The 27,345-nt window shown below is 48.3% G+C and overlaps 1 protein-coding gene across 3 annotated transcripts in view; it reads left to right on the top strand.

The window, feature by feature from the left end:
• Positions 1-2,193: 2,193 nt before the first annotated feature.
• The window catches only part of PNLDC1 (PARN like ribonuclease domain containing exonuclease 1), a 116,009-nt gene continuing 90,857 nt past the window's right edge, over positions 2,194-27,345 (top strand). For 2 of the 3 annotated variants that reach the window (XM_085883402.1, XM_085883401.1), the window contains exons 1-3: positions 2,194-2,358; positions 2,526-2,583; positions 24,785-24,858. In XM_085883402.1, coding sequence (XP_085739528.1) covers positions 2,280-2,358; positions 2,526-2,583; positions 24,785-24,858 — 211 coding nt within the window. In that variant the 5' untranslated portion in view covers positions 2,194-2,279. The remainder of the gene's footprint in view (positions 2,359-2,525; positions 2,584-24,784; positions 24,859-27,345) is intronic. The other variant, XM_085883403.1, reaches the window with a different exon arrangement.

Raw genomic sequence — 27,345 nt, 5'->3', positions numbered from 1 at the left:
ACCAGGCGTTCCGTTGGAGTGCTTGCTTGAGCACTTAAGCCACTTGCCGAGCACCCTACAGTTAATAGCGGTACAGTTCGTATCCCAATCAGGATGTACAGTTGGCAGTTGCGATATAAGTTAGAGGTACATAAACAGCACAAACAGACGTGGTACATATGGGTAGATTGGGATCTGTCTCGGCACTCGTCACTGGTGTGTGGACATGCTATGCCTGTTACGGGTTTCGTGATGGTAAAGTTTCATCCCATGTCTTATGGAGGTTCTTTCAGGTTTTCCTTTGTCCTCGTGACTATTTCTAAAGCAAATGGTTATCGGGTGTGGTTTACAAAGATTATATGTTTGTCTTTGTGAGTTTCAAAGCAAAAAATATTTGATAACGCCCGATTTCTGAGCCTTTTGCAGTATAAGCGTGTTTTCCAAATTACCGAGCCAAATTTTTTCCACCCATCACACACAGCTGTTTATAAAGATTAATGTTTGTGCACATCTCCTTGAAACGTTTATTTAAATGCAATGTTGTTTTTTTAATTTGTTTTTTGAAATTTCCCCAAAACAAGGGTGAAAACTACGCAAGGTTTCTGGGTTGTATACAGTACGTACTGTCGTTGGTAATCACACTGACTCCAATCTGCTGATTCTTGAAAAATTGCTGATATCGCCAGGCCAAGCATTGTGTGTGTGTGTGTGTGTGTGTGTGTGTGTGTGTGTGTGTGTGTGTGTGTGTGTGTGTGTGTTCTCTCTGCTAATCTCTCTCTCTCTCTCTCTCTCTCTCTCTCTCTCTCTCTCTCTCTCTCTCTCTCTCTCTCTCTCTCTCTCTCTCTCTCTCTCTCTCTCTCTCTCTCTCTCTCTCTCTCTCTCTCTCTCTCTCTCTCTCTCTCTCTCTCTCTCTCTCCCTCTCTCCCTCTCTCCCTCTCTCTCTCTCTCTCTCTCTCTCTCTCTCTCTCTCTCTCTCTCTCTCTCTCTCTCTCTCTCTCCCTCTCTCTCTGTCCCCTCTCTCCCCCTCTCTCCTTCTCCCCCTCTCTCTCTCTCTCTCTGTGTCCCCTCTCTCCCCCTACACACACACACACACACACACACACACACACACACACACACACACACACACACACACACACACACACACACACACACACACACACACACACACACACACACACACACACACACACACACACACACCACACACACACACACATAATATATACACGTGTCCAGGTGTTGTTTATCTCCAGACAGTATTCGTCTCCAGTCGTGTCTGGGCGGTGTTTGTCTCCGGACGGTGTTTATAGTATGACGAGTAGAAAATGGATTTCAGACATTATTTTGTTTCCATCTTCACTGTTATTCTATGCAGAATCATTTTGATGAAACAGTATGAATCATAAAACGCTCCACCGCACGTCTTCCTTCCCTTCCTCTCATCTCACACTGTCTTCCCTTCCCCCAACCCTCCTCATTCCTTCCCCCGTTCCCTCCCCCACCCCCTCTCTCTCTCTCTCTCCCCCTCTTTTTCTCCCCCCCCTTTAGTATTCCCGTCAGTGAAGCGATGGGTGGTATTTGCTCATAAATAGCTAATATAATATAACAGGAGTAGGAGTATGCCTCTGAATATTTCAATGGTTGTGGTATCATTTTGAATCCGACTCCGGAGGCCATTTTTGCCAACATGACAAAGCACCTCTCTGAATCGCTTGCTTCACTTGCCGAGCGGCTTGCAAAGCGGTTGATATTGAACGCGATTGGCTTGGAAAGCAAGAGCAAGATGCTTGGTAACTGAAGGTAGACCCCTGGGGTGTGTTCAGTTACCAAGCTGCTAGCTAGCGCTTGCCAAGTCAACCGTTCCTTAACGGGTTCGATTAGAGTGCTTGCTTAAGCCGCTCTCCAAGAAACTTGGGAACTGAACACACCCCCTGGCAACGCAGCTCGATTTGTCGTGGGGACGCCATTTGCTTGCAGGGAATGACGTCACGGGAGACGCATGAAAACGACAAAAAAACCGGAAATAAAACTTGGAGAAATCTTCTTTCACCCGCAGCAATCTGAATCGTTGTTTAGTACTTCATTATTTTTATGGTTTGAATTTGGAATGGTACTTTGTGGACACCCTTTGCTCCTCACCATGCAGCTTTAGGGCCCGAACGTCACGTTTTACGTAATGACGTAAGGTTTGTGGGCGTGGTTTACCTTGAAGCCTCTTGGCGCCCCAAGCCGCCATTTTAAATTTGAACGTGTGAAGAAGCCTTCGCATTTGGCGCTTAATTTGACGCTGCTGAAAGATGTGTGAAGTGAACAGTGAAAATTTTGAGAGAATATTCCCTGAGATGTGTGACGTTATCAACAGAGCAGAATTTATCGGTAAACGTGTTATTTATTTCGCGTTTACATTTCATATGTTGTTTTTTTTATTTAAAAAAAATCACTTCAACATTTATAAGAAGATCGGCCGTTTGTTCCTCCCTATTGTCAGCATCGCCCGCCTGTGATGACGAAGTGGACGAATTGTTGTAAATGTTCTTTTGTAGCTATGGACACGGAGCTGAGCGGGTTGTGGAAGAGTAAAGAGGCCCCTTTCCAAGCCAGGTGCGGTTGTGGCCTTGTGGCCTTGATGGAGCCAAGTGGTGGTGACTATCGGGCTCGTAGATTACACAAACGTGCCACACATTAATCAATGTTTTATATTCTCTATTTACAAGACTTTACAAATTGTGTGTACTCGTTTATTGAATCGTTCCTCGGTGCTGACAACGTGCTGTGCAGGCAGGTGCACGTTTGTCTGCAGGCAGGTGCACGTTTGTGTGCAGGCAGGTGCACGTTTGTGTGGATCCGGTTCCTCTCATCATTCAATTACCTACATTGTGTTTTATTTCATTCCACCCACTCGGAATGGGAGACTGACCTTTTCGTGCACTTGTTCATTCCCTGAATTTTTACATTTGGTGCAACAACAAACCCATGGTAGCTCGACCTCTGTTCTTTCGGCTGATCCAACCTCCAACTTCTTATTCTTGATCATTTTTATTTATTTATTTATTTTTCATCCTTTTGTTGCAAATCTGGAAACCATGAGCACACAACAGCCAGAGTCCTTATAGATCAGTTATATCGGTATATGTTTCTAGTTAGGGTCCCGTCCCTTGTCTAATGGGAATTAAGTGTACTTGCGCTGTGGATTATTTTATAGTAAGGATTTTTACATCCCCAGCAACTCTCTGCTCGCGGCATTCTTCGCGCGCTCGCCGGAGAGCGAGCACTTGCCTGGGCGGAGTTTAACATGGGCAGGGCGTCCCTCTTTGGCCAATCGGCAAGGAGCGCGCGTCTCACTGCCCCGTTTCCGACTCAACACTATCGCCATTATGCACGTGGTCGGAGGTGAGTAGGGGGGCGGAGCTACAAACGCCTCCGATCAGGACTCCACCCAGAAGGGTGAGAGTTGCCCCGCCTACCATGGGTCTGTCCAATGGAAGACAGCCAGGGAATCGCGCAATGGGTCTGACCAATCAGGAGACGAGTGGCCAGAAGAAGAAGAAGCCCCTCCCTCCAAAAGAGACAGAGTGTGGTTGTCGGGTCCAACAAGAGGAGATTGTGTCGCGAAGCGCGTCTGTCTTGGTCTCTGGCAGACTGATCCCGTGCATCGGAGGTGTCTCATCTGGCACATTACAGCGAGCGGTCGACCATTTTCATCAAGGAAGATCACCTCGTCTCGCCTCCTCTGGGTTCAGCTCCCCTAGTCCGTGCTTTTGGCAACTGGAGCTCCGGGAAGGTGTGGACGACCAGCTGCCAGCTAGCCAGCCGTTCTGACTCCCAGCCGAACTATCCTCCTCGGCTGGAGAGCCGAATAAAGACCGGCAGGTCCATTTCATTTTTGGGTGTGCGTGTCTGTGTGCGGGCCTGTCTTGTCCAAGTAGAATTGTTAAGTGCTTTCATTGCACATTGGTTGCATTGCTTAGTCAGATAACTCTGCCCTTACGTGCTCCCCTCGTTCCCCAATTATTGTTGTGAATAAATTTCCCTTTGTTGAATGTCCCAGCTCGTCCTTGTCCTTTCTTCCATTGGTTTGCTGCGCTGCGAAGCGGAATTAGGAGGCCTCATTGCTGCCATAATTGTGCAATGGGCCCGGCAGGATTCTGGTACTCTCCGCTCTGGGTACGACTCGGATCCGGCTCAGTAATGGCCCGGATCGCGCAGATCCTGCCGAGGGTCAATTTCCCCGGTAGTTTGGACGACGTGGGTATTTAGGTATATTGAAATTGGCAATTAACCCTATCCCACGTGGTCGACCTATGGGCGATCTTCGGTCCGATAAGGGACCCGTGACCTTTCAGATTTATCTGAAAGGTACGACCTAAATTCCGGGTGTTCGGTGGAGCCGACTCTACTGCTCCATCTCGCAGTCGTGCTCGCCACCGAGACCCGGCCCCACAACACTTTCACAGCTCTTCCCACGTTCTTGTGGAGTTTGCCTTGGAAAATTTTTGTTTCAAGTCTTTCACGAACTGGCTGGCTAGCCTGATGTTTGACTGAATAGTCAGGGCAGGAATTTGCAATTTGTTCAATCTGCCGGCGATAGCTCACCTGCTCTTCGTACCTTGACGAGGCCTCACCTTACACCGGTGTTTTTCGGTTTTATACACTGTCGGACTACACTGTTCGCGGGAGATACATTCCTGGAAAATGACACGAACAGCGGACCATTGTTTCAGTGGAAATTGGGGGGGGGGGAATAGGATCCCGATGGTTAGTGACATTCTCCCACGCATGAGGGAGAATGAAAAATACCGTGAATACGCACGTAAAAAAAAAACAACAAAAAGAAACCACGAATACACAACACAAGGCTCAGGGCCACGAATGTTAAAGCAGGTCGCATTTTATAAACCGTGAATCCTCAAATAGCGGAGTCCGACAGTACTGTATATACGAGCGAAGTACCCACCCTCTGGTTGGGTAGAGTTTGCACATTACTTGCTGAAAAAAACGTATAGTCTGTATAGTGTATACTGTATTGCAGGAAGACTTTTGATGATTGTGTTTTGTGTGTTTAAAGTGGTTAGACGATTATACAGGGTCTAAAGACTAAAGGGTAATATTGTTGTGGGCCGGGGGTCGGTGGCGATAAACGACCACTAGGTGAAGCAGTAGAGTCGTCTCCCACTGAACACCCGGAATTTAGGTCGTGACTCTCGGATAAGTCTGAGAGTTCACGGGTCCCTTAGCGGACCGTGGTCGTCAATATTTTGACGGCGTGAGGCAGGGTTAATTGTCTAATTTCAATATATCTCAGTCCAACTACCGGGGACGACCCACGTCGTCCAACTACCGGGGAAAACCACACCCTCAACGGACCTCAGGCGGAACGGACCATTTACCGAGCCTGATCCGGGTGTACACCGAGTGGGTATTACCAAGATCCGTCCGTCCAAAACAATTTACGGCACGAACAGCCTGACTATTTCTCAAACCCGCACCGTGCTGGGTCAATGAAGGAAAACACGAACAACGAACTGAAAGATTTAACACGGAGGGGGTTTATTTTACAATAGGCAATAATCGGGAAGGGAGACACAGAGCAGAGTTATTACGAATAAAGAAATGTAATGTACAATGAACAAGGCACTTAACGATTCTACTTGCAGACGGGGCCCACGGACGGACACACACACACACACACACACACACACACACACACACACACACACACACACACACACACACACACACACACACACACACACACACACACACACACACACACACACACACACACACACACACACACGAAACTGGACACCGTGGGTCTTTATTCGGTAGAGCCGGGCCGGGGTACCTTCCCGCCTCGTGCGGTCACACCGACTCCAAACCACCACAGTGGGACTCAAACCCACGATCTGAAGTCCATGGCCCACGAATGAGACCAAGCCACCAAGACCGCAGACGAAACCAATCGCCACCAAGACCGCAGACGAAGCCAATCAACACCAAGTCTGCAGACGCTAAGCAGTCGCCACATTCACTTGTCTACTCTCTTGAGGTGGGACCGGTTTCTTTTCTCGCCACTCGTCTCCTGATTGGACGGCTACATCGCGCGATCCGCTGGCCGTCTCTCATTGGACAGGCCCATGGTAGGCGGGGCAACTCCCACCTTTCTGGGGTGGAGTCCGATCTGCGGCGATGGAGGATCCGCCCACGCCTTCCGCCAAAAACAAGTGGGCAATGGCGACCGGGTTGATTCAGGGACGGTACCATTGTTGTTGTTGTTGTTGTTGTTGTTGTAGATGTAATAAACCTGACTATAAAATAACTCACAGCACACACATGAAATTCCCATTAGACAGAAGCAGGGATTCTAACTATGAACACATACTTATCGAAATAACTAAACTACGGGGACTGCTGTCTGCTTGTGTGCAAAGGGCTTCCAGATTCATAACAATATTGTTACAAATTTCGGTCCGCCCGGCGTGCGATCAGTCACGTAACTCGAATCGCGACCGCGTCACCCACCGGAACGGACAATTCAGTCGTGAACCTCCGTGGAACTACCGCCAGGAGCTAGTCACGGGTAGGTCTTTCGACCACACCACAATCGTGCCAATTGGCCACCCGCGCAGGATAGGGTTGTTCGCCAAACTCGACCTACCTAAGTACCTGCGCGGGTAGTTCACTGGGCGATCGTACCTCGCCGCTGGCCGGCCGAGGACACGAACTGCTTAAGCGGTCCGTTCCGTGCTTCAGTGATAACCGAGCGGTGTTATCGCCAGCCCCGACGGACGTGATTATTTACCAGGTGCTTACACCCTTCTACCATTTCCTTCCGTGATGCAAGATGGAAATTTCAAACAAAGGAAAGGACGCAACGAAACGGGGAACAGTTCGACAAGTACATTTATTGAAACCACACGTATGCAGGCAAAGCAATGAATAACAGTCATGCATGTATGTACAGCACACAAATAGAAATGCAAAGAAAGAATTACTACCGACTAAAGCAATGTACATACATGCACAGTCACTTAGGCAGTTCTAACTTGTTGGACACGGCGCCACAGCATGCATACAAAAACCCAAAGAAATAAGTGGAAGAGAAAGGACTTCCCTTTTTGTGGCTGGTGAGTCCCTCTCCCACGACCGTCAGCGTGGTCGTGCCTGGCCCTGACCTCTCGCGGCCCGCGAACCTTCTCCGGCACTCCTCGTCCGGATGCGCAGGTCCACCACACAACCGGCGCTGCCGCGTCTCCCGTCCGTGCCTCCGGCCGCTCGCCAAGCCGCGAGCGCAGGACCTCTTCCACCGACAAGACAAGACCCCTTCCACCGACAAGACAACCAGCGCCAGGAAGAAGACGACGACCAGCCGAGAAGCTCAAAAAACCAGAAGAACACAGGAACTCTCGAAGACAAGGAGACTGGAAGACTACTCAAGGTCCGTGCTGTCCGCCTTTTGTAGCACAGGGCTCCGCCCTTCGCTCCGCCCCGTTTTCGGCCCCACCTCCCTTCGAGCTTCTTGGAGAAGCCTCTAGAAGGGGGGTGTGCCCTCTCGCTCTCTCTCCACCCTGCCCCGTGCGGAGGCCGGGGGGGTCAGTTTTGGCTCAGGGCCAGGGAATTATTCCCCCAAAAAGAGGCCCCCACCTTTTCTCACCTTTGACCCCCGGCTCGGATCGCACTTCCACCACACCGAGCGCGGGGAATTTAGGCGGGAGAAACAGGCGGGAAAAGTCCGTGCAGGCTCCGCAAGAGCTTTTATTCTGGCAATCCTGCATGCGTTCTTGGATGGTTTTACCACGGAAATCGTCGCCGCGTGGTCCCTGGAGAACGGCGTTCGTAAACGCGGATAGTGGCGAAGATGGTGGTGGTTGTTGTGGTGAGGGTTTGAGCGTGGTTGGTTCGTGGTTGTAGTTGGTGGCGATGGTTGGCATTGTAGTCAAGGTGGTTGTTGTGTGTTTTAGTTGTTTGGGGGCGTTGTTGGTGGTGGCGATTTGGTTGTTGGGGGATGATTAGTCCAAAATAATGATAGAGAAAAGAAAAACGGCTAACTCAAAGGATCACAGCCCTGTGAACACGGAAATTCCCTCTAAACAACGGTGGGGAAATCTAACTACACAATTACTTATCGTCATAACTGATCGAAGGACCCCTTATGGTGTATTGCGAATTTCCACAGCTGTAACACTACCCCTCCCCTTTTTACAGACTCGTCCCGAGTCGTCGAATTTTCGTGTGACATCGTGTGTAAGTTCTCCCCTAATACAGTTTATCTTCGGATCCTTGAGTGTGACATTCGTGGTATTCGTGTCCCCAAAATAAATAACCTACGGGCTGAGTAACAAACTAAACAAGCAGTCATAGACTGGTACTTACGAAATCGTCAACTTGACCTTTGACCTTGTCTAATAAAAGCTGTCTCTAGAGAAGGTAGCGACACAAACCAGAAGTTTCTACGATGATTCTGTACCAAACGATCAAAAATCGAATGTTCTGGATGTTTGACCTCACTGTGACCTTGACCTTCGACTGATTTTGACCAAAATCTAATCAGCGCTAGCCACCACCCTCATGAATCACGTGGTGTAATTTGACATTGGTAGCTTCTTCCGTTCTCGAGTTATCATTTTTTGTATGTTTGACCTCACCGTGACTTTGACCAAAATCTAATCAGCACTGGCCATCACCCTCCTGAATCACGTGGTGTAATTTGACATTGGTAGCTTCTTCCGTTCTCGAGTTATCTGTACCAAACCATCAAAAATCGAATATTTGACCTCACTGTGACCTTTGACCGATTTTAACCAAAATCTAATCAGCACTAGCCATCACCCTCCTGAATCACGTGGTGTAATTTGATATTGGTAGCTTCTTCCGTTCAAGAGTTATCATGCCTATAAACAAACAAACAAACAAACAAGTAGTCATAGACTGGTACTTACGAAATCGTCAACTTGACCTCTGACCTTGTGGAATAAAATCTGTCTCTGGAGAAGGTAGCGACGCAAACCAGAAGTTTCTACGATGATTCTGTACCAAACCATCAAAAATCGTAACGTCGACCGAAGCAAAAATCTCCATTTCTCCATGCAATTATTTTATATTATTTTGTCAAAGTCACAAAACCGTAATATTCGGCCATCCACCAACAATCTTTACATAATCCGACGGCTTAGCGAGTCAGGCATGTCACGATAACCTTTATTGGGATAAAAAATTACTTTTAAACACCATCTTTATCGAAAACACCGTCAGCGCGCACACGCAAAACCTTAACGTGACTCAACGACGCGTCTGCTCGAGCGCACTGCATCATTGGACGACCCGTGATGCGTCGAGTGAAATATTTTTTATACAATCTTAAAACGTCTCCAAAACATCCGATTTTTACCAGAATTTCGACAACCGAGTTTTAAGCGTCCTAATTGATCCCAAAAACCGAAGACAAAATTAAAATCGAAGTTAAAACGAACTCGTAACGTCGAGCGAAGCAAAAATCTCCATTTCTCCACGCATTTATTTAATATTATTTTGTCAAAGTCACAAAACCGTAATATTCGTGCATCCACCAACAATCTTTACATAATCCGACGGCTTAGCGAGTCAGGCATGTCACGATAACCTTTATTGGGATAAAAAATGACTTTTAAACACCATCTTTATCGAAAACACCGTCAGCGCGCACACGCAAAACCTTAACGTGACTCAACGACGCGTCTGCTCGAGCGCACTGCATCATGGGACGACCCGTGACGCGTCAAGTGAAATATTTTTTATACAATCTTAAAACGTCTCCAAAACATCCGATTTTTACCAGAATTTCGACAACCGAGTTTTACGCGTCCTAAGCGATCGTAAAAACCGAAGACAAAATAAAAATCGAAGTTAAAACGAACTCGTCATGTCGGGCGAAGCAAAAATACTCCATTTCTCCACATGAATTTATGGAATTATGTTTGACCTCACTGTGACCTTGACCTTTGACTGATTTTGACCAAAATCTAATCAGCGTTAGCCATCACCCTCCTGAATCACGTGGTGTAATCTGACATTGGTAGCTTCTTCCGTTCTCCAGTTATCGTGCCTACAAACAAACAAACAAGCAGTCATAGACTGGTACTTACGAAATTGTCAACTTGACCTCTGACCTTGTCTAATCAAAGCTGTCTCTAGAGAAGGTAGCGACGCAAACCAGAAGTTTCTACGATGATTCTGTACCAAACCATCAAAAATCGAATGTTTTGGATGTTTGAACTCACTGTGACCTTGACCTTTGACCGATTTTGACCATAATCTAATCAGCACGAGCCATCACCCCCCTGAATCACGTGGTGTAATTTGACATTGGTAGCTTCTTCCTTTCTCGAGTTATCGTGCCTACAAGCAAACAAACAAACAAACGGTAGTCATCAATATACTTACGAAATCTTTAGATTTTGTCAGTAACAAGCAGTCATCGACTGGTACTTACGAAATCGTAAACTTGACGGTTAATAGCCACAAAAGGTGAATCCTCCAGCAGATCAAGTTGACAAGTTAATTTATCTTATGCTTTTAATTAATCTTAACTTGTATGTGAAAATACATGCCATGGATTCAACACATTTCTCAACTGCAATTGCTAACTCACCCCAGCTAATCTATATGGCAGCAGCAGCCAATCGATACATGATTGACATTTGGCATAGACTATGCAATTTTCAAACAGCACATATTGTGAACTACTCATAATGTATTGGAAATTAAATATATATTTTGTTGGAATGAACATTCAGTTTACTAAATGTTCTAATATCAATAAAATTTAAAGTTGTCAGTAAAATCTTGTTCAACATGTACTGTCCCAAACATAGATATGATTAACATGCAAATTGACTTTAAAACGAGTGCGTAATGCCATGTGTTGCAATCCCCCTCATTAGCATAATCTTCAGTTCAGCCTCAGATGTGACACCTGACATAAATCTCATAAAACATCCGATTTTTACCAGAATTTCGACAACTGAGTATAAGCATACTTAACCGTTATCAAAAGTAAAGACAGGATTGAAATTGACTTTAAAAAAATACCCCCGAGCGGGAATGCCGGTCATCTCTGCTGGAGGTCGAAACAAGTAACTCTGTGCCAGACTGGAATAGGGGCAGTTCATAAAGTACGTACGCTCCACTTCCGGGTTTCAAAACCACCCCCCCTCTGTATGTAGGCTAGTGACCCCCACCCACCCCCTCTGTATGTAGGCTAGTGACCCCCACCCACCCCGTCTATATGTAGGCTAGTGACCCCCACCCACCCCCATATGCGTCTCGTATCACATCACAATACTTGAAGATTACAACGAACTGTAGATTTATCTCAAATGCATCAGTAATTATTAACTATGGTAATACAGTAATATGGAACAATTATTGACGTCCAACGGATTCAACATCACGTCTAAAATGTTCCTGTGAACGGGGATATTTTTCCCCCTCCCGATGACGACAGGCTCACCTTCATCTTCTGAAACGCTTTCATGTAGTCTGACACCACTTTCATAAAGTATGTATGCAGCCGTCGTACCACCCACCCACCCCTGTACGCAGGCCGTACGCGGGCTTTAAACCACCCACCCGTCTCAGGCCATACACGGGCTTTAAACCACCCACCCCTGTCTCAGGCCGTACGCGGGCTTTAAACCACCCACCCACCCCCCTCATACATCGCTAATCGCTTGCAAAGCCAGCAGTTCCTTATGAACCGATGTTTGTAAGTCATGACGATGCAGTCCCTAGCGGTGTTATTTACCTTTTTCTTTTAATATCACAGCACGTTATTTATGAAAATAAAAGTACAAATTGACATTCAAGACAATGTTAATGTCATAAATGAAAGCAAGTGTGCATATAAACTTGTGTTCCATTGTTTTAGTTAAATCTGACAAAAGCTTCAAATATAATATTTGTCTCTGAGAGTTCCGGTTCTTAATTTAATACTTTTTTTTGTATATACGTACTTTATGAACGGCCCATACGGGGAATCAGAGCGAAGTTTGAAGGGCTATAAAATCGGAACGAGAGCAAATTTCAAAAAAATGGCTCATGTTGTTCTAGATTATAGTCCATAGTATCTGAATCACTAATGACATTTGATCTCTCTTGATAAATGAGGGAGGAGATACGATTTGAAATCGACGATTTTCGCAACTTTGACAGCCTCGTGACGTTGACCTCGACCTTGGACGACCTTGAAAGTTATATCGTTGTGCATGTCTCATCGACCTCTATCCATTCCACTATTGGTTATTTGTCTCCACTCGGTTTGATTGTGGACGGACGGACGGACGGACGGACGTACGGACAGACTTCGAGACTTATTATTAGGTCATCTCTACTGAGATGATAGAGATGACCTAACGAGCACGTAATGCCGTGTGTTACAATCCCCCTCATTAGCATAACCTTCAGTGCATAATACCTCAGTCAGATACGACACCCGACATAAATCTCGTAAAACATCTGATTTTTACCAGAATTTCGACAACCGGGTTTTAAGCGTCCGAAGCGATCGCAAAAACCGAAGACAAAATTAAAATCGAAGTTAAAACAAACTCGTAACGTCGAGCGAAGCAAAAATCTCCATTTCTCCACGCAATTATTCAATATTTTATCAAAGTCACAAAACCGTAATATTCGGCGATCCACTAACAATCTTTACATAATCCGACGGCTAAGTGAGTCAGGCATGCGACGATAACCTTTATTGGGATAAAAAATGACTTTTTAACACCATCTTTATTGAAAACACCGTCAGCGCACACGAAAAAACTTTACGTGACTCAACGACGCGTCTGCTCGAGCGCACTGCATCATGGGACGACCCGTGACGCGTCGAGTGAAATATTTTTTTTATACAATCTTAAAACGTCTCCAAAACATCCGATTTTTACCAGAATTTCGACAACCGAGTTTTAAGCGTCCATAGCGATCGCAAAAACCGAAGACAAAATTAAAATCGAAGTTAAAATGAACTCATAACGTCGAGTGAAGCAAAAATACTCCATTTCTCCACATTAATTTACGGAATTATGTTTGACCTCACTTTGACCTTGACCTTTGATCGATTTTGACCAAAATCTAATCAGCGCTAGCCATCACCCTCCTGAATCACGTGGTGTAATTTGACATTGGTAGCTTCTTCCGTTCTCGAGTTATCGTGCCAACACACAAACAAACAAACAAATACACAAACAGAGAACGGAAGTCATCAATATACTTACGAAATCTAAAGATTTCATAAGAAATCTAAAGAACAAACACACAAACAAACAAACACACAAACAAACAAAGAAACAAACAGAAACGGAAGTCATCAATATACTTACGAAATCTTTAGATTTCGAAAGTAACAAACCCACTCATACTGACGACTTAAATAAATTGCCGGCGCTAAGACATACATGCCGGGGGCGCACTCATATACAATACACAATTTAACAACTTAACATACAAAATTTACACTAAACCATGGCCCAGGATCGATGGACTCTGCAAAGAGAAAAAGTTAGCAGGGAGCCAGGCTGCTCGCACGCAGTCTCTGGCTCATGCAATAATGCAGGTGACAGGGAATATGGCCGGCTACTCACACGCAGTCCAAGGCCTCCCCCCTTTTAAAATGGACGCAGTGAACACAACGGCGCATGAGCTGCGCAATGCAGTCTCCGTGCTGGCTCAAGCAGCACACGCAATGAACAGTGCAAGGGCCGCCGGTGCAGGCCCGTGTTGCAGCTGCCATCAGGCAGTCCCTGCAAATTTGTGCGGTGATCCTGGCGCACATGGTAATGAACCATAGGCGGGGGGGGGGGGGGAATGCAAAACAGAACGGGGCTGGTGGACATGGGCAGTAGGCATGGCATGGCAAAGGTGAACAAGCAAGGCATGGCATGACAAGGCCGCTGCAGCAAAAACAACCGGCAGTGAAGCTGACTGGCACAGGCCTTGTACGTAGTAAAAACAGCCGGCAGACGATCGACCGGCACAGGCCTTGAAGCAAACATCCGTCAGACGATCCGACCGGCATAGGCCTTGCAGCAACAGCCAGCCGATGAAGTGGCCGGCACAGGCCTTGCAGTAAATAGCCAGCAGGCGATCCGACCGGCACAGGCCTTGTAATGAGGAGGTTGATGGAGGGAGTGCGGTGGTGCTGGCCACTCGGAAGGTGGACTCGGACCTACCCTACAGTCTCCCTCCCAACCTATCGCCTTTGCCTGTCTCTGTCCATACCCACTCCCTTAATTTGTCAAAACCCAATTTAGCCCCAACTTATTTTTTTTGTTTTTATTTTTATTTTTTACTTCCCCTCTATAAATCGTCCCCTAACCCCCTTTATCGTCCTTGTTTGGTTAACATATCCTGTCTACTCCCAACTCCCAACCCCTACGTTCCCTTCCTGGAGGGGAATAAGGGAGAGCTCGCGTCCTGTGTCGAGGCCCAACTCAAGCCTCAGGATGGCCTCCTCAGACTTCAGCGATCTTTACCCAAAGTGGGTCCAGCGGCCCACAACGAGAGCGAAGGGATGGATGGTACGGAGGGGTTCACTTCCTCTCTACCTTATCCATTTAACTTCAAACTACCCCGGGGCTTTCAACAACCACCTCTCCCTTAAACTATCGGTTCTAACAACCAAGATTCCCGTCGCCTGTGTTGGTGTCCTTGCAAATTCCGGGCCATGCCCTCCAATTTTCTTCCCGTGCCCTCACACGGTTTCGTGGCTGGGATGCGTGGCTCCCTTGGCAGGAACTCCCCTCTGCCGATTCTCCAACGATGGCACCCCCGGGCACTACACTGCCTCCGAGCCTACCAGCTCCCTAAACACCGCGGAGTGCCCTCCCTGGCGACTCCCCTGAAACGCTCACGTGGCAGGCTGGCGCCCCGGGCCCCTTTCCGAGGGTCACCCGTGCCCACGCGGCCTATGGTGCCCCGGGCCCCGCATCAGCGGGTCACCCGTGCCCATTACGCTATCCCGGCCCCCCATGGGCCCTTGGCCTACCGCGGCCGACGAGCCCGGTGCCCGGGGTACCCGCTCAGCGATACTCACCGTTCGCAGCCATGCTCCCAGCCCGTCAATAGGGCTCCTGCACCCCTTCAAACAGGTTTCGAGCCTACTTTCCCACCAACAACAAAACGACCTCCATTTTGTCAATTTGACTAACCCCCTAACTCACATTATCCTGACCTCTGGGTCCCTTGGGTGGGAATCACTCCTCCCCCCCAATCACTCATCGCACCATGCATTCTCCATTCGCACAGACCCGCTGGCCTCACTCACTCATCAAGTTTCATTTCCACTTCACAACTCACACATCGCTGAATTCTGCCATCCTGCTCACTACGTCCCCTGACTAACTCGTGCTCCCACGTCGTCCCTTACACTACAGCACGTTCATTTTAACACTACGTAGCTAAGCAACGTCCCCTCTACACATCCAAAGTCTGTCTGTGTCCTCAATCATTTCCCATCTTCCATGTCTCATCCTGAATCTAAACTGACATCCCTCTAACTAATCCATTCCACGGGCCCCATGAGGACTTACCCCTGCCCCATGAAGCCGGTCTAGCTAAGACTAACCCTTCCCCCTAACTAGTTGCATTCCTGTGCCCCGGCCAAGGGGTCTCCCACCCCTTGCCCAGGGAATCCTGTTCACCCGAAGCGAGGCTTGCTTTTATTGTTTTTTAAATTGTGCAGCACCAGCGCGGCAACTCGCAACCTGCGCACGAGCACGGCAATTCACAGCCGCGCACCTTTGGCGTGACGTCATGGCAGCTGTTCGCGTCCCTCGTCCCTCTTGGACAGTACCATCCGGCAGAGACTTCCCTTCTGCCGGATTCTAACCCAACGTGCAGTAATGATGTCACCCTACGCATCAAAAAAAAAAAACAGCCTCGCGTTTCGAGGGGTTCCCCACACGAACACATGGGCTCTGCCCGTCGGAGCTTCACACACACGCCCGCGTGGAGAACCCATCCGGTCCAAATCCGTAATCCAGCCTACCTTTTGTCCGTCCGCGGGATCGGCAACATCCACCGCTGGCGTTTACGGACCGGGCTTCACTCGCGCAGGTGCGCACGTGGCGGTCTCATGCGAAGCACGGCCCGAACCTTGCGCGTGCCACCGTGCAAACCCGGCACGGTCCCCATTACAGCTACGGCCGCTACTCGGCCTTTGTCTTTCACCCGTCGCCGTCATCGTCTCCATTTGACCCACGCGCTCCTGTGTGTCACGAGACTCACACACCGCGCCATTACACTCACACCGGGAGACGCGGCTGCATGTTCACGCATGCCCTCCGCCATCTCCCTTACACACAGCGACCTCACACACGCTGTCCCTCTCACACACCGTGCTTCTTTCACACACGGCGCGCTGGGAAGCATGCACTCCGGCACACTCGTGACCACACCACTCACACACGGCGGCGCACTCGCACCTTTCACCACACACACACCGGGACAATCACACTGGGGAATCGGGTCACCTCTCGGGCTCCCGGGGCCTCCATACCCCCCAAGCTCCTCGTGCACCCATCCGCAGCACTCACCCCCTCAAATTCGCAAAGCTCGACCGGACCCACCTGGTCACGATCTGCTTCAAGGGGGCATACTCCCTCCCCTCGTTCCTGGAGGAGGCTATCCAGCTGCTTGCACCGGGTCCCCACACGTTCTGCCAACTCGCCCCCATTGTCCTCCACTACCACCGTGTGTGTGTGTGTTCTGTTCCTTTAACCCCGTCTTTATCGTGCAGTCTCTCCTCTATTTTTTCTATCTCTCGCGTCTCTATACATTTTATTTCTATTGTCTCTTCGTGTCTATTAGTTTCTTCCTGGATCCTCGTCTCTGTTTCCTCCTTCGTTTTATTTAATTCATTCTCAACTCGGTCTATCTCCCGTCTCTCTGGCAATACTTCTACTTCCTTCTTTGTCTCTGTTGCTTCCCTCTTCTCCATTTTTATTTGTGTCTCCTTTATTAGGGTTGGTCCCAATTGTTCCTTCATCCGACCAGTGGTGTCGATCAAGTCCTGCACCACCAACATTGCTCCTTGTGGTGATATCATACGTCCCACCTTATTGCGTTGTTCTACTTCCTGGCTCCGTTTGAGTCGTTCCTCCTCTCGGAACTTTTTGAGTTGTTCGTTCTCTTTCCGGAGTTTTTCAATCTCCGTGGATGCCAATTCTGCTTCCTCCTCGAGTTGGTTAACTTCAACCTCGTTTTCTTTGTGTTTTCTATCCCACCGTCTCTCATGTTGTTCATTCTCCAATCTCATAGTTTCCTTCATTTTGTTGATCTCCCTTTTCTGTTTCATTCATTCTTCTGTCACTATCTCCTCGTACTCCAACCTTGTTTTTTCCTTTTGTTGTTCAGTTTCAAATTCATACTCTTTTTGCTTTTTATTCCACTGTCTCTCTTGTTCCTCATTCTGCAATCTCATTATTTCCTTAAATTGGCTGATTTCCTTCTCCTGTCTCATTCCTTGTTCTTTGTGTTTTTTATTCCACTGTCTCTCTTGTTCCTCATTATGCAATCTCGTTATTTCCTTTAATTGACTGATTTCTTTCTCCTCTCTCATTCGTTCTTCCATCATTACTCTTTCTTGCATCTCATTCTTTAATCTGGCCTTCGCTTCCAGCTGTTCGATCTGTACAGTGTGGTTCCTTAACGTTTCATTTTTTGCTGTCGTTCTTTCCTCTTCCAAGATCCTCAGCTTGTCTTGTAATTTTCTCTCTTTGGTTTCGTGTTCCAGTATCTCATAAACTTTTTTCCATTTTTCCTCACTCCCTTCATCCCTTTCCTTGCAGATCTCATCCCTTTTCCTCCTCATCTCATCATACTCCAAGCTTGCTTTTTCTTTCAATTGTTCCCTATCTTCCTGTTCTCTTTTTACCTCTTCTTCTAGTCTTCTTCTGTCCCGAACGCCTTGTTCTACCTCACGCTCTCGTTGCTTTACTTCCAAATTGTGTTCGCATTCTCTTTCTTCCAACTTTTTTTTCCATTCTTCTTCCATGTGCCTTCTATCCCTGGAGTTACCAATTCGCTCCTCCTTCATTCTCTCGCTCAGCTCGCTCGTCTCTTGTTCCCACTTATGGAGACTCAATTCTATTTTCCCCATTTTTCCCTCTAGTTCTTTGACCTGTCTTGACTTTTCCAATATTTTTTTCCTTTAGTTGTTTTAATTCCAAATCGTGCTTGCGTTTTTCTTTCTCAAGCTGGGTTGTCCATTCTTCCTTTGATTGTTTCTGAAGCCCGACAATGTCCGCCTTCCTCGCCTGCCATGCCCACGTGGTTTGAAACAGTTGTTGGGAGCGCTCGCCTCGTGTCGTGCCGTTCGTTGCGCCATTAATAGTGGTCTGCTCACGCCTTGTGCTGCGCTGACGTGCGGCCGCGCCGCCATCTTGCGACTCCGTTTGCCGGCAAAGTTTGTGCTCAGAATATGAGGGTGAGCTCCCCCATGGATTAAAATTACAATACCGTCCCAGGCCATGGATTCTACATTGCTACACATATTCATTTCTACCCCCGGCACCCGTTCGCCTTTAAACTCCATCTTATTTCTCGGAAGGGATTAATTTGGCTTGCTCGTAATTTGGGGGGAACGGAGGGGAGGGGGTTGATTCGCACACTCCTGGTCCGATCCCCGTGAATTTAGTTTGAGACCGAGGTGGATTTGAATCCCACACTCCTGTACACCAGTGTTACGAATTTCGGTCCGCCCGGCGTGCGATCGGTCACGTAACTCGAATCGCGACCGCGTCGCCCACCGGAACGGACAATTCAGTCGTGACCCTCCGTGGAACTACCGCCAGGAGCTAGTCACGGGTGGGTCTTTCGACCACACCACAATCGTGCCAATCAGCCACCCGCGCAGGATTGGGTTGTTCGCCAAACTCGACCTACCTAAGTACCTGCGCGGGTAGTTAACCGGGTGATCGTACCTCTCCACTGGCCGGCCGAGGACACGAACTGCTTAAGCGGTCCGTTCCGTGCTTCAGTGATAACCGAGCGGTGTTATCGCCCGCCCCGACAGACGTGATTATTTACCGGGTGCTTACACCCTTCTACCAATTCCTTCCGCGATGCAAGATGGAACTTTCAAACAAAGGAAAGGACGCAACGAAACGGGGAACAGTTCGACAAGTACATTTATTGAAACCACACATATGCAGGCAAAGCAATGAATAACAGTCGTGCACGTATGTACAGCACACAAATAGAAATGCAAAGAAAGAATTACTACCGACTAAAGCAATGTACATACATGCACAGTCACTTAGGCAGTTCTAACTTGTTGGACACAACGCCACAGCATGCATACTAAAACCCAAATAAATAAGTGGAAGAGAGAGAGGACTTCCCTTTTTGTGGCGTCCCTCTCCCACGACAGTTAGCATGGTCGCGCCTGGCCCCAACCTCTCTCTCGGCCGGCGAACCCTCTCCGGCACTCTTCGTCCGGACGCGCAGGTCCACCACACAACCGGCGCTGCCGCGTCTCCCGTCTGTCCCTCCGTTGACAGGCCGCTCGCCAAGCTGCTAGCGCAGGACCTCTTCCACCGACAAGACAAGACCCCTTCCACCGACAAGACAACCAGCGCCAGGAAGAAGACGACGACCAGCCGAGAAGCTCAAAAAACCAGAAGAACACAGGAACTCTCGAAGACAAGGAGACAGGAAGACTACTCAAGGTCCGTGCTGTCCGCCTTTTGTAGCGCGGGGCTCCGCCCTTCGCTCCGCCCCGTTTTCGGCCCCGCCTCCCTTCGAGCTTCTTGGAGAAGCCTCGCGAAGGGGGGCGTGCCCTCTCGCTCTCCCTCCACCCCGCCCCATGCGGGGGCCGGGGGAGTCAGTTTTGGCTCAGGGCCAGGGAATTATTCCCCCAAAAAGAGGCCCCCACCTTTTCTCACCTTTGACCCCCGGCTCGGATCGCACTTCCACCACACCGAGCACGGAGAATTTAGGCGGGAGAAACAGGCGGGAAAAGTCCGTGCAGGCTCCGCAAGAGCTTTTATTCTGGCAATCCTGCGTGCGTTCTTGGACGGTTTTTACCGCGGAAATCTTCGCCGCGTGGTCTGTGGAGGATGGCGTTCGTAAACGCGGATAGTGGCGAAGATGGTGGTGGTTGTTGTGGTGAGGGTTTGAGCGTGGTTGGTTCGTGGTTGTAGTTGGTGGCGATGGTTGGCATTGTGGTTAAGGTGGTTGTTGTGTGTTGTAGTTGTTTGGGGGCGTTGGTGGTGGTGATTTGGTTGTTGGGGAATGATTGGTCCAAAATAATGACAGAGAAAAGAAAAACGGCTAACTCAAAGGATCGCAGCCCTGTGAACACGGAAATACCCTCTAAACAACGGTGGGGAAATCTAACTACACAATTACTTATCGTCATAACTGATCTAAGGACCCTTTATGGTGTATTGCGAATTTCCACAGCCGTAACAATATGCTCCAATGGTTGTTAGGGGTCTACAGGGTCTAAAGGGGTGTAAAGGTCTAAAAGGTTTAGAGTTAATCATTCAAAAGGGTCAAAGGGGTAAAGGGGTTTCAGCAGTTCAAAGAGTGTAAAGGCCTCAAGGGGTCAGTGATATCTAAAGCGGTCTAACTGGGTCTCAACGGGGTGTCGAGGGGTCTGAATGTCTAGAGGGGTAACAGGTGTGCTAATTATGTAAATTCTTAAAGATGTCTGAAGGGTATTAAAAGGTCTAAAGAGTTTTAAACATCCAAATGGGGTCTAAGTACTCTAAGGGGTTAAAAGGTCCATTCAATAGTACAGAATTACTTCGGTCACTGAAGGTAAAGGGAGTTATGTTTTCACCGCTTTCTTTCTGTCTGTGTGCAGGATATCTCAAAAACTTGTGGACGGATTTGGATGAAATTTTGTGGACAGGTTCGGTGTGTGACAAGGACAAACTGATTAGATTTTGGTGAGGATTAGGATCCAACTACTAGAATTAAAAAAAGTGATTCTTCACCATTGAGTCTCTGCTGCATTGACGTACGTTCTGCCGACCAGAATGCTGATGAGACTGGCTTGTTTTGGAAAAAAGATGCCTACCAGAACGGTATCTTAAAGGGTCTACATGCACACTCAGATGACGTTTGTGTTGGGAGATCCTGATCATTCATGGACCAGAATTTATCAAATCCAAATTCAATTTGAATGTCATCAGAGAACCAATTTACGAGCTTTGATTGTTCTTTCAATTTTTTTTTTTTGTCATTCGATGCAAAGAGCTTTAAATCATCCATGTATTGTCGGTGTCCCCTTTCCTGTTTCTTTGGATGTTCTTCTATTGGTTGTTCGGGTGTATCCGTGTCATTTTTTGTTCATGAGGTTACTAAGTGGGTCCAGAGGCAGACGAAACACGAGAGGGGGGGAAAGACTATCTCCCTGGAAGATCCCACGCCATATCTTCACACGTTGTGTTGCATTATTTCCTTCTGAGTGCTGTCATGTCAATGTGGTATTCCAGAGCTCCATTCCTTTCTCAATCGGTTTGATTAATTTGGGGATTGATTTTGTATATTTGCATGAATTTTATCATCCACGAATGTGGGACACTGTCAAAAGTTTTCTTATAGTATATCCAGGCGATGGACAATTTGGTTCTTTGCATTTTGCAATTTTCAAGTACGGCCTTGTTCAGTCGTAGGTGGTCAATTGTTCCATAACAACCTCTCTTATATCCCTTTTGTTCTGCCTCCAAACCACCTTATGTTTGGTGATGGTACATCATTTTTGTAATGATTCCTGTTTGAAGTTTGTATGTTGTTGGTAGGCATGTCATTGGCCGGTATTTGTGAGGAAATTTGGTTTCTGCAGATTTTGGGATTGGAAGTTTTTATTTTTTTATTTTTAGTTTGGTTGTTATCTCCATATGCAGGTTTCAGAAGGTGGAATGGAGACTACCAGGTCTTAAATTATCCGTGTGTGTGTGTGTGTGTTTTACTTCTGTATATAACATGCAACGTGCAATATACCACATATTGTTGTGGAAATGGGCCCTTATTTGGTTATTAAATATAGGATGAGCCCAGATCCCCCCTTAAATGCATGTTTAGCCAGGTTGTTTGGTAATCGGACATTACATGTTTGTCGGGAGGTGTAGCAGGCTGTCCAGTGTTAATACGGTGGTGGTGTGCCGAGAGGTTCCTTTCTTCTTTTTCCTTCCCCCCTCCCCCCCCCACTTCCTAACTAGCCCCCGCCCAGCACCCTGGCGGTTGGTCAGCAGGACGTGTCAGCGGCCCATTGGCGGAGGGCTGCTGCGGATTCGAGCGATGGCCCAATCGCGTGTCCCCGGAGGCGGTCGGAAAAGCCTGTCCCAAGAAGGCAAGGGAGTAACTTGCTGCTTTGTCGGTCGGCGATCTGCTTTATGAGTGACTTGACGAGCTGTTCCTCCTTGGCCATGGATCCAGCCTGCGGGTCGTACCCAGGTTCATCCTGAATCCAACCACGAGGCCTCTGACTGTCTTTGCTCCCTGCACGGCTCGACGCGTCTTTTGATCCCATCGATCCGCCTGCGGAGCCCAACACCTGGATTGGCCTAATCTGGTGAACAGGCCAGGCCTAGATTTGTATACTGGACCTTGTGAAAAACCAGCTGGAACACACCATCGATCTTTCTCTCCTGTGCCGTCGACCTTGCAGAGGCTGGACGCACCGAGGCGGGTGCATGAGCGGTGCCGACAAAAGGACTACGTCACCGCCATCTTGCCACGCGGCATGCGCGAGCGATGCCAATAGGAGTACGAGCGCCATCTTGCCACGCTGCATGCTTTAGCTGGGCGCTCGAATCCGACACCATCGGCTTGTCATGAGCCGCATTCGTGCCTTCGACACTTTTCCTCTCGTCCATGAGCCACTACCAAGTACTCCGTGTCTTGTCTGCATGTCATCCAGGCCAAAGGTTTATTCCACTGGGGTTCCCTTCGAAACCCGTATCCGTAGCTCCCTAGTTAAGAGCGGGTTATAGATTAGTTATAACGTTCGTGAATGCTTTGCTTGTATCGTGTTTCCCCGATGTGTCCCCAATAAATGTGGCTGATTGATACGAGATTTGCCGCCTTGAATTTATTTGTGTCGTGCTGAGGAACAATCGCTCGATTTGTATTTAAAACCAAACTGGTTACGGACTGTGGCAGACTTCGCTTGGTCTCTGACAAACCCAGTCTGTAGCTGGGGTCTATATCCCCAACTGGCAAGGCACAGGGGTACTTTGGTATTGTGATCTGAGGTGCGTAACCCGATAGCTGTGCCAAACGAGCCGGCGTTATAACCCCTGAGACGGCGGTACTGTTAAGTGCGCCGAATCTTCGACAGTATAACGTGTGTATATGTCACGTATAACTTGTGCAATATTTCACGTATTTCTTGTGTATGTAATATGTATACCATCAATGAAGTCCTCCTCAGTCTTGAAGCATCCAGCTTAATATGTCACGTATAATGTGTGTACACAAGTGCAACACACCATGCACAACATGTGTTTGCATAACGTGTGTTCACAACACGTGTGTTCACATGTGCACAAATCACAATTGTGCATGTTCAAACCATGACCCATGCATGCGCATCACGCTCCACCAGCCGCCACCACCACCCGCGAGTCTCCAAGGCTGAACAGAGCCTTCCCTGGTCCTGAAGTATTCATCTTCAACTCGGCAAGCAACTACAATTCATGGACCAAGCTGCCTCCCAATACGTGCTGCCACCAACAGAACCCTCCCCGGTCTTGAAGCATCCAGCTTAACCATAGCAATAAACCATGACTTGTGAATCAAGCCGGCCCCTCCCCCCAATCTTGCCTCCGCATCTTTCCCCTGCCCCAGCTCCCTCTGCGCGATGTCCCCGCCGATGGCGATGTAGATGTAGATCAACTTCCCGATGTAGATTGACCTGTGTGGCCTCCGGTGTCCACCCAGTCTCCGTGTTTTCACTCTCGGTCCCATCCTTGATGGGTTGATTCTGAAAAACCCAACAAGCCGCTCGGCAAGGCAAAGGCCCCAGACCATAACCTATACACACATTGATCGGCTTCAACTCCGGGAGCAACGTGCGCGTCCCCCTGACCCATCAAAAAAGCTGCCATCCACGGCTTGGTTCTCACTCACATGGAAGTCGATGTATTCGGCACAGTCCTCGATACCACAAAACTCGGTCTCTCTCGTTCCCAACACCCGGAGCTTTGAAAGAGGGAGTTCGCAAAAGCTGCCTTCCCTCCCAGCAGTACAGGGTCAGCAAGTCCCACCAAGCTGCAGTACCAGGCTGCGTCACAAATGCACGTCGGATGGTGTGATCTCGGGTGCCTAGTGCATAGCTTGCCCCATGTAAGCTGCTGTTTTTGGCTCGGTCCTCACTGCCTTCAAAACTGATGTATTTGACGCAGCCCTCGGTCCCCTCCATCCCAGGCAAGAGGGAGGTGGCGTGAGCAGCAAATCAATGCACCTTCTACCTGACGAACAGACAGATGGAAATACAGATAGACAGAATAACACACCAAAGCAACCAATGTACTTGCGAATCTTCACTTTTTGAAACTTATAAACGGACCCAAATGCAATACCTTCTTGTGAGGGTAACTATATTGGCACGGTTTATTTTATCTGCGATATTCAAGCTGTCTGACTTGTCGATTCCTGCCTAAAGGTACAATCGTCAATACAGAGCTTTATATTAGAAAAGATTAACTTTGGTTCTTCATATTTATTAAATAAATGAGGGGTTTGCAATGTGGGAGCAATGAGCTATCAATGGCCTCCTGTTTACTGAGTTTCCTTGTATGTTCCGTTTCAGTGTTTTTGACACGCTGCCAATCCGTTACGAGAAGCTGCGGAAGAATGTGTCTGCATTTACGATGATGCAAATTGGTGAGTAGTTCTTACTTGAGTACATCTGCTAATGCCTGATAGAATGGTGCAGATGGAGTGCACCTACCCTTAGACTGTGTAGTCTGGATTCATTGCCTCGTCCCAGCTTGACTGTATACTGTAGGAATGGTGCTTCACAGGCAGGGTGTTGCATCAAAATGGTGTTTGCCTTGTCCCTCTGATGGAATTTAACCTGGGTATCCTGTATGCCAGCATTAGATAGTGCATGAAAGATCCCACTGTGCCCTTCCAGGAAGCATAAGAGTGTTATCACCAGCACCTCAACCAAATTGCAGATTCCTTCCATGACCTACTGTTTGGAAAGCAATGGCAAACTATCCGCATTCATCCATGCCATGAGACTGCCTTGGCAGTATCGACGCTTTGTTTGTGGAGCAGGATGTGCCGACCAACCTCTGGTTATGTCATTAATAACTAGAACTACGTTGTCGATGGCACACCATCGCATATTCCCGCGCGCACTGCTTTGTCCCATTAACGCTAGGTGAAATTTTATCTTGCAAATTGGATGACTATTCTTTTCTATTTGATGTGCTTTATGACCAAAGACTTACTATGTTTACTAAATCAGAAGTCATTGCAAGCATGTCAACATTTCATGAAACATTAATTTAACACTGTCCAGCAATATAGAACTGTGCATCAATTTAATCATAGGAATGAACTGTGTATAATATTAATTATAATTATTCATAATCAATTAGATAAATACAGTAAAACCTGTGACTGTTTGTCACTAATGGGGGCCACATAAGTAAGGCCTTAGTTATTTTATAACTTGGTTTACAGATCCGCCGACGGTATATTTGCCGAAATGAAATATAAATATTGTTGTGGTTGACGAAATTCACAAACCACCATTCAGGTCCCTTAGGTGAGATATCTCTGTAAGTATATGTGTAGTTAGGCCCAAACCCGTTGTTTAGAGGGAATAAATGTCATTAATGCGGGCTGCGACCCTTTTAGATAGCCGTTTTTCTTTTACTATCTTTATTTTGGACCAGCTGCCATTACCACCATTACTACCACCACCAACCACGTCTCAACAGCCATCACACAACAACCACCAGCCGCAACGCCGCTTCACAACAACAACAACAACAACAGCCACGACCCTTACCGTCACGGCTCGCCATCGCGACCATCGCATCACCGTCATTCCCGTGCCGCTTGTGGGCACCGATACTGGACTCGTGCAGAGGCACCAGCCTTTCCGAAGCAATCGGATCAAAAACGACTCACACCCACTTCTGTTCCGTCCTATCGGCGAGCGTGGGGCGATTTGGCCCCGCCTCCAGGTGCGTCGGAGTGTGGTCGCTATATGCAGATTCGTGGATCAAAAAGCATTCACGCCCACTTTTCCTCGTTCCAATGGGGAGCCAGCCAGAGGTGAAGGGTCGAAGGTAAAGGGTCGAAGGCGAAGGAGCGAGGCCCCGGGGGCTATAAAGGGCCGCGTTCGCTCGTAGTTGAGTCAGGCAAGTGGAGTTCGGAGTTGAGTTGGGAAGAAGAAGCAGTAGTAGTCAGTCAAGTGGAGTTCGGAGTTGAGTTGGGAAGAGCCAGTCAAGAGAGGAGTCGGAGAAGGCAGTTGAACGGAGCTGTGGAGAGTTGGAGAGGTGGCGGCGGCGAGGGCAGTCGAGGGGGTGCTCGTGTCAGAGTCGGGGAGCTGCGGAGAGGAGAGGCCGGTAACGCGACCGAGGTCGTGGTGGAGACGCTCGTCGCGGGACCCGAGCCAGGGAGATATCCTCCTTCCCCCGAGCATCAACAACCCCCTCCTGTTTCCCCCCGCGCTGAGATAGTGCGAGAAGGGGGCCCCGTTCCCACCCCATTCCAGACACTGTCCGCGAGGCCCGCGGAGTCGGGGCGCCACCGCCATTTTGCGGCTCATCAGACGGGTAGGCCCGACACGGTCTCGGCCCCAGGCCCGTCTGCCCCCATCATCCTTGAGGGTGGTCCTTTTCTTTTGCTTTGAGTATATGTGTTGTCGGCGCCGTCTGTGAAGTAAAACTGTATAAGTGTTGCCGTGTGCTCGGTAGTTGGTGGTATATCTGCATTCTGTTTTGCTTTTACTTTTGCTTTTTGTGTATTATTGTGTGTTTCTTCTTGTTTTACATTTGCTTTTGGTGTATAATTGTATATGTGTGCTTTCCGTTCATCGCGAAATAAATGTGCTTTATGTTGAACTGTTTTCCCGTTTCGCTTCGTCTTTTCCTTTATTGAATCTCCATCTTACTTCACGTAAAGGGTTGGTCGTGGGCTAAAACGCCCGATAATTAATCGAACCGTCCAGGTTGACGATAACACCGCTCGGTTATCCCGATAGTACGGAACGGGTCGCTTAAAGTGGCCCGTGTCCGAAGTCGACCTGCGGCGAGGTGCGATCGCCCGGTCTACCCTCCGTGTGGGTACTTAGGTAGGTCGAATTTGGCGAGCAACCCTATCCCACGCGGGGGGCCGATTGGCACGATC

The sequence above is a fragment of the Eptatretus burgeri genome, chromosome 5 (genome assembly GCF_056783735.1).
Source record: "Eptatretus burgeri isolate ZD-2024b chromosome 5, Ebu_testis_v1, whole genome shotgun sequence".
NCBI classification, from domain to species: Eukaryota; Metazoa; Chordata; class Myxini; order Myxiniformes; family Myxinidae; genus Eptatretus; species Eptatretus burgeri.
Note: the sequence above shows the minus strand (reverse complement) of the source record. Positions and strands in the feature narration are given on the sequence as shown.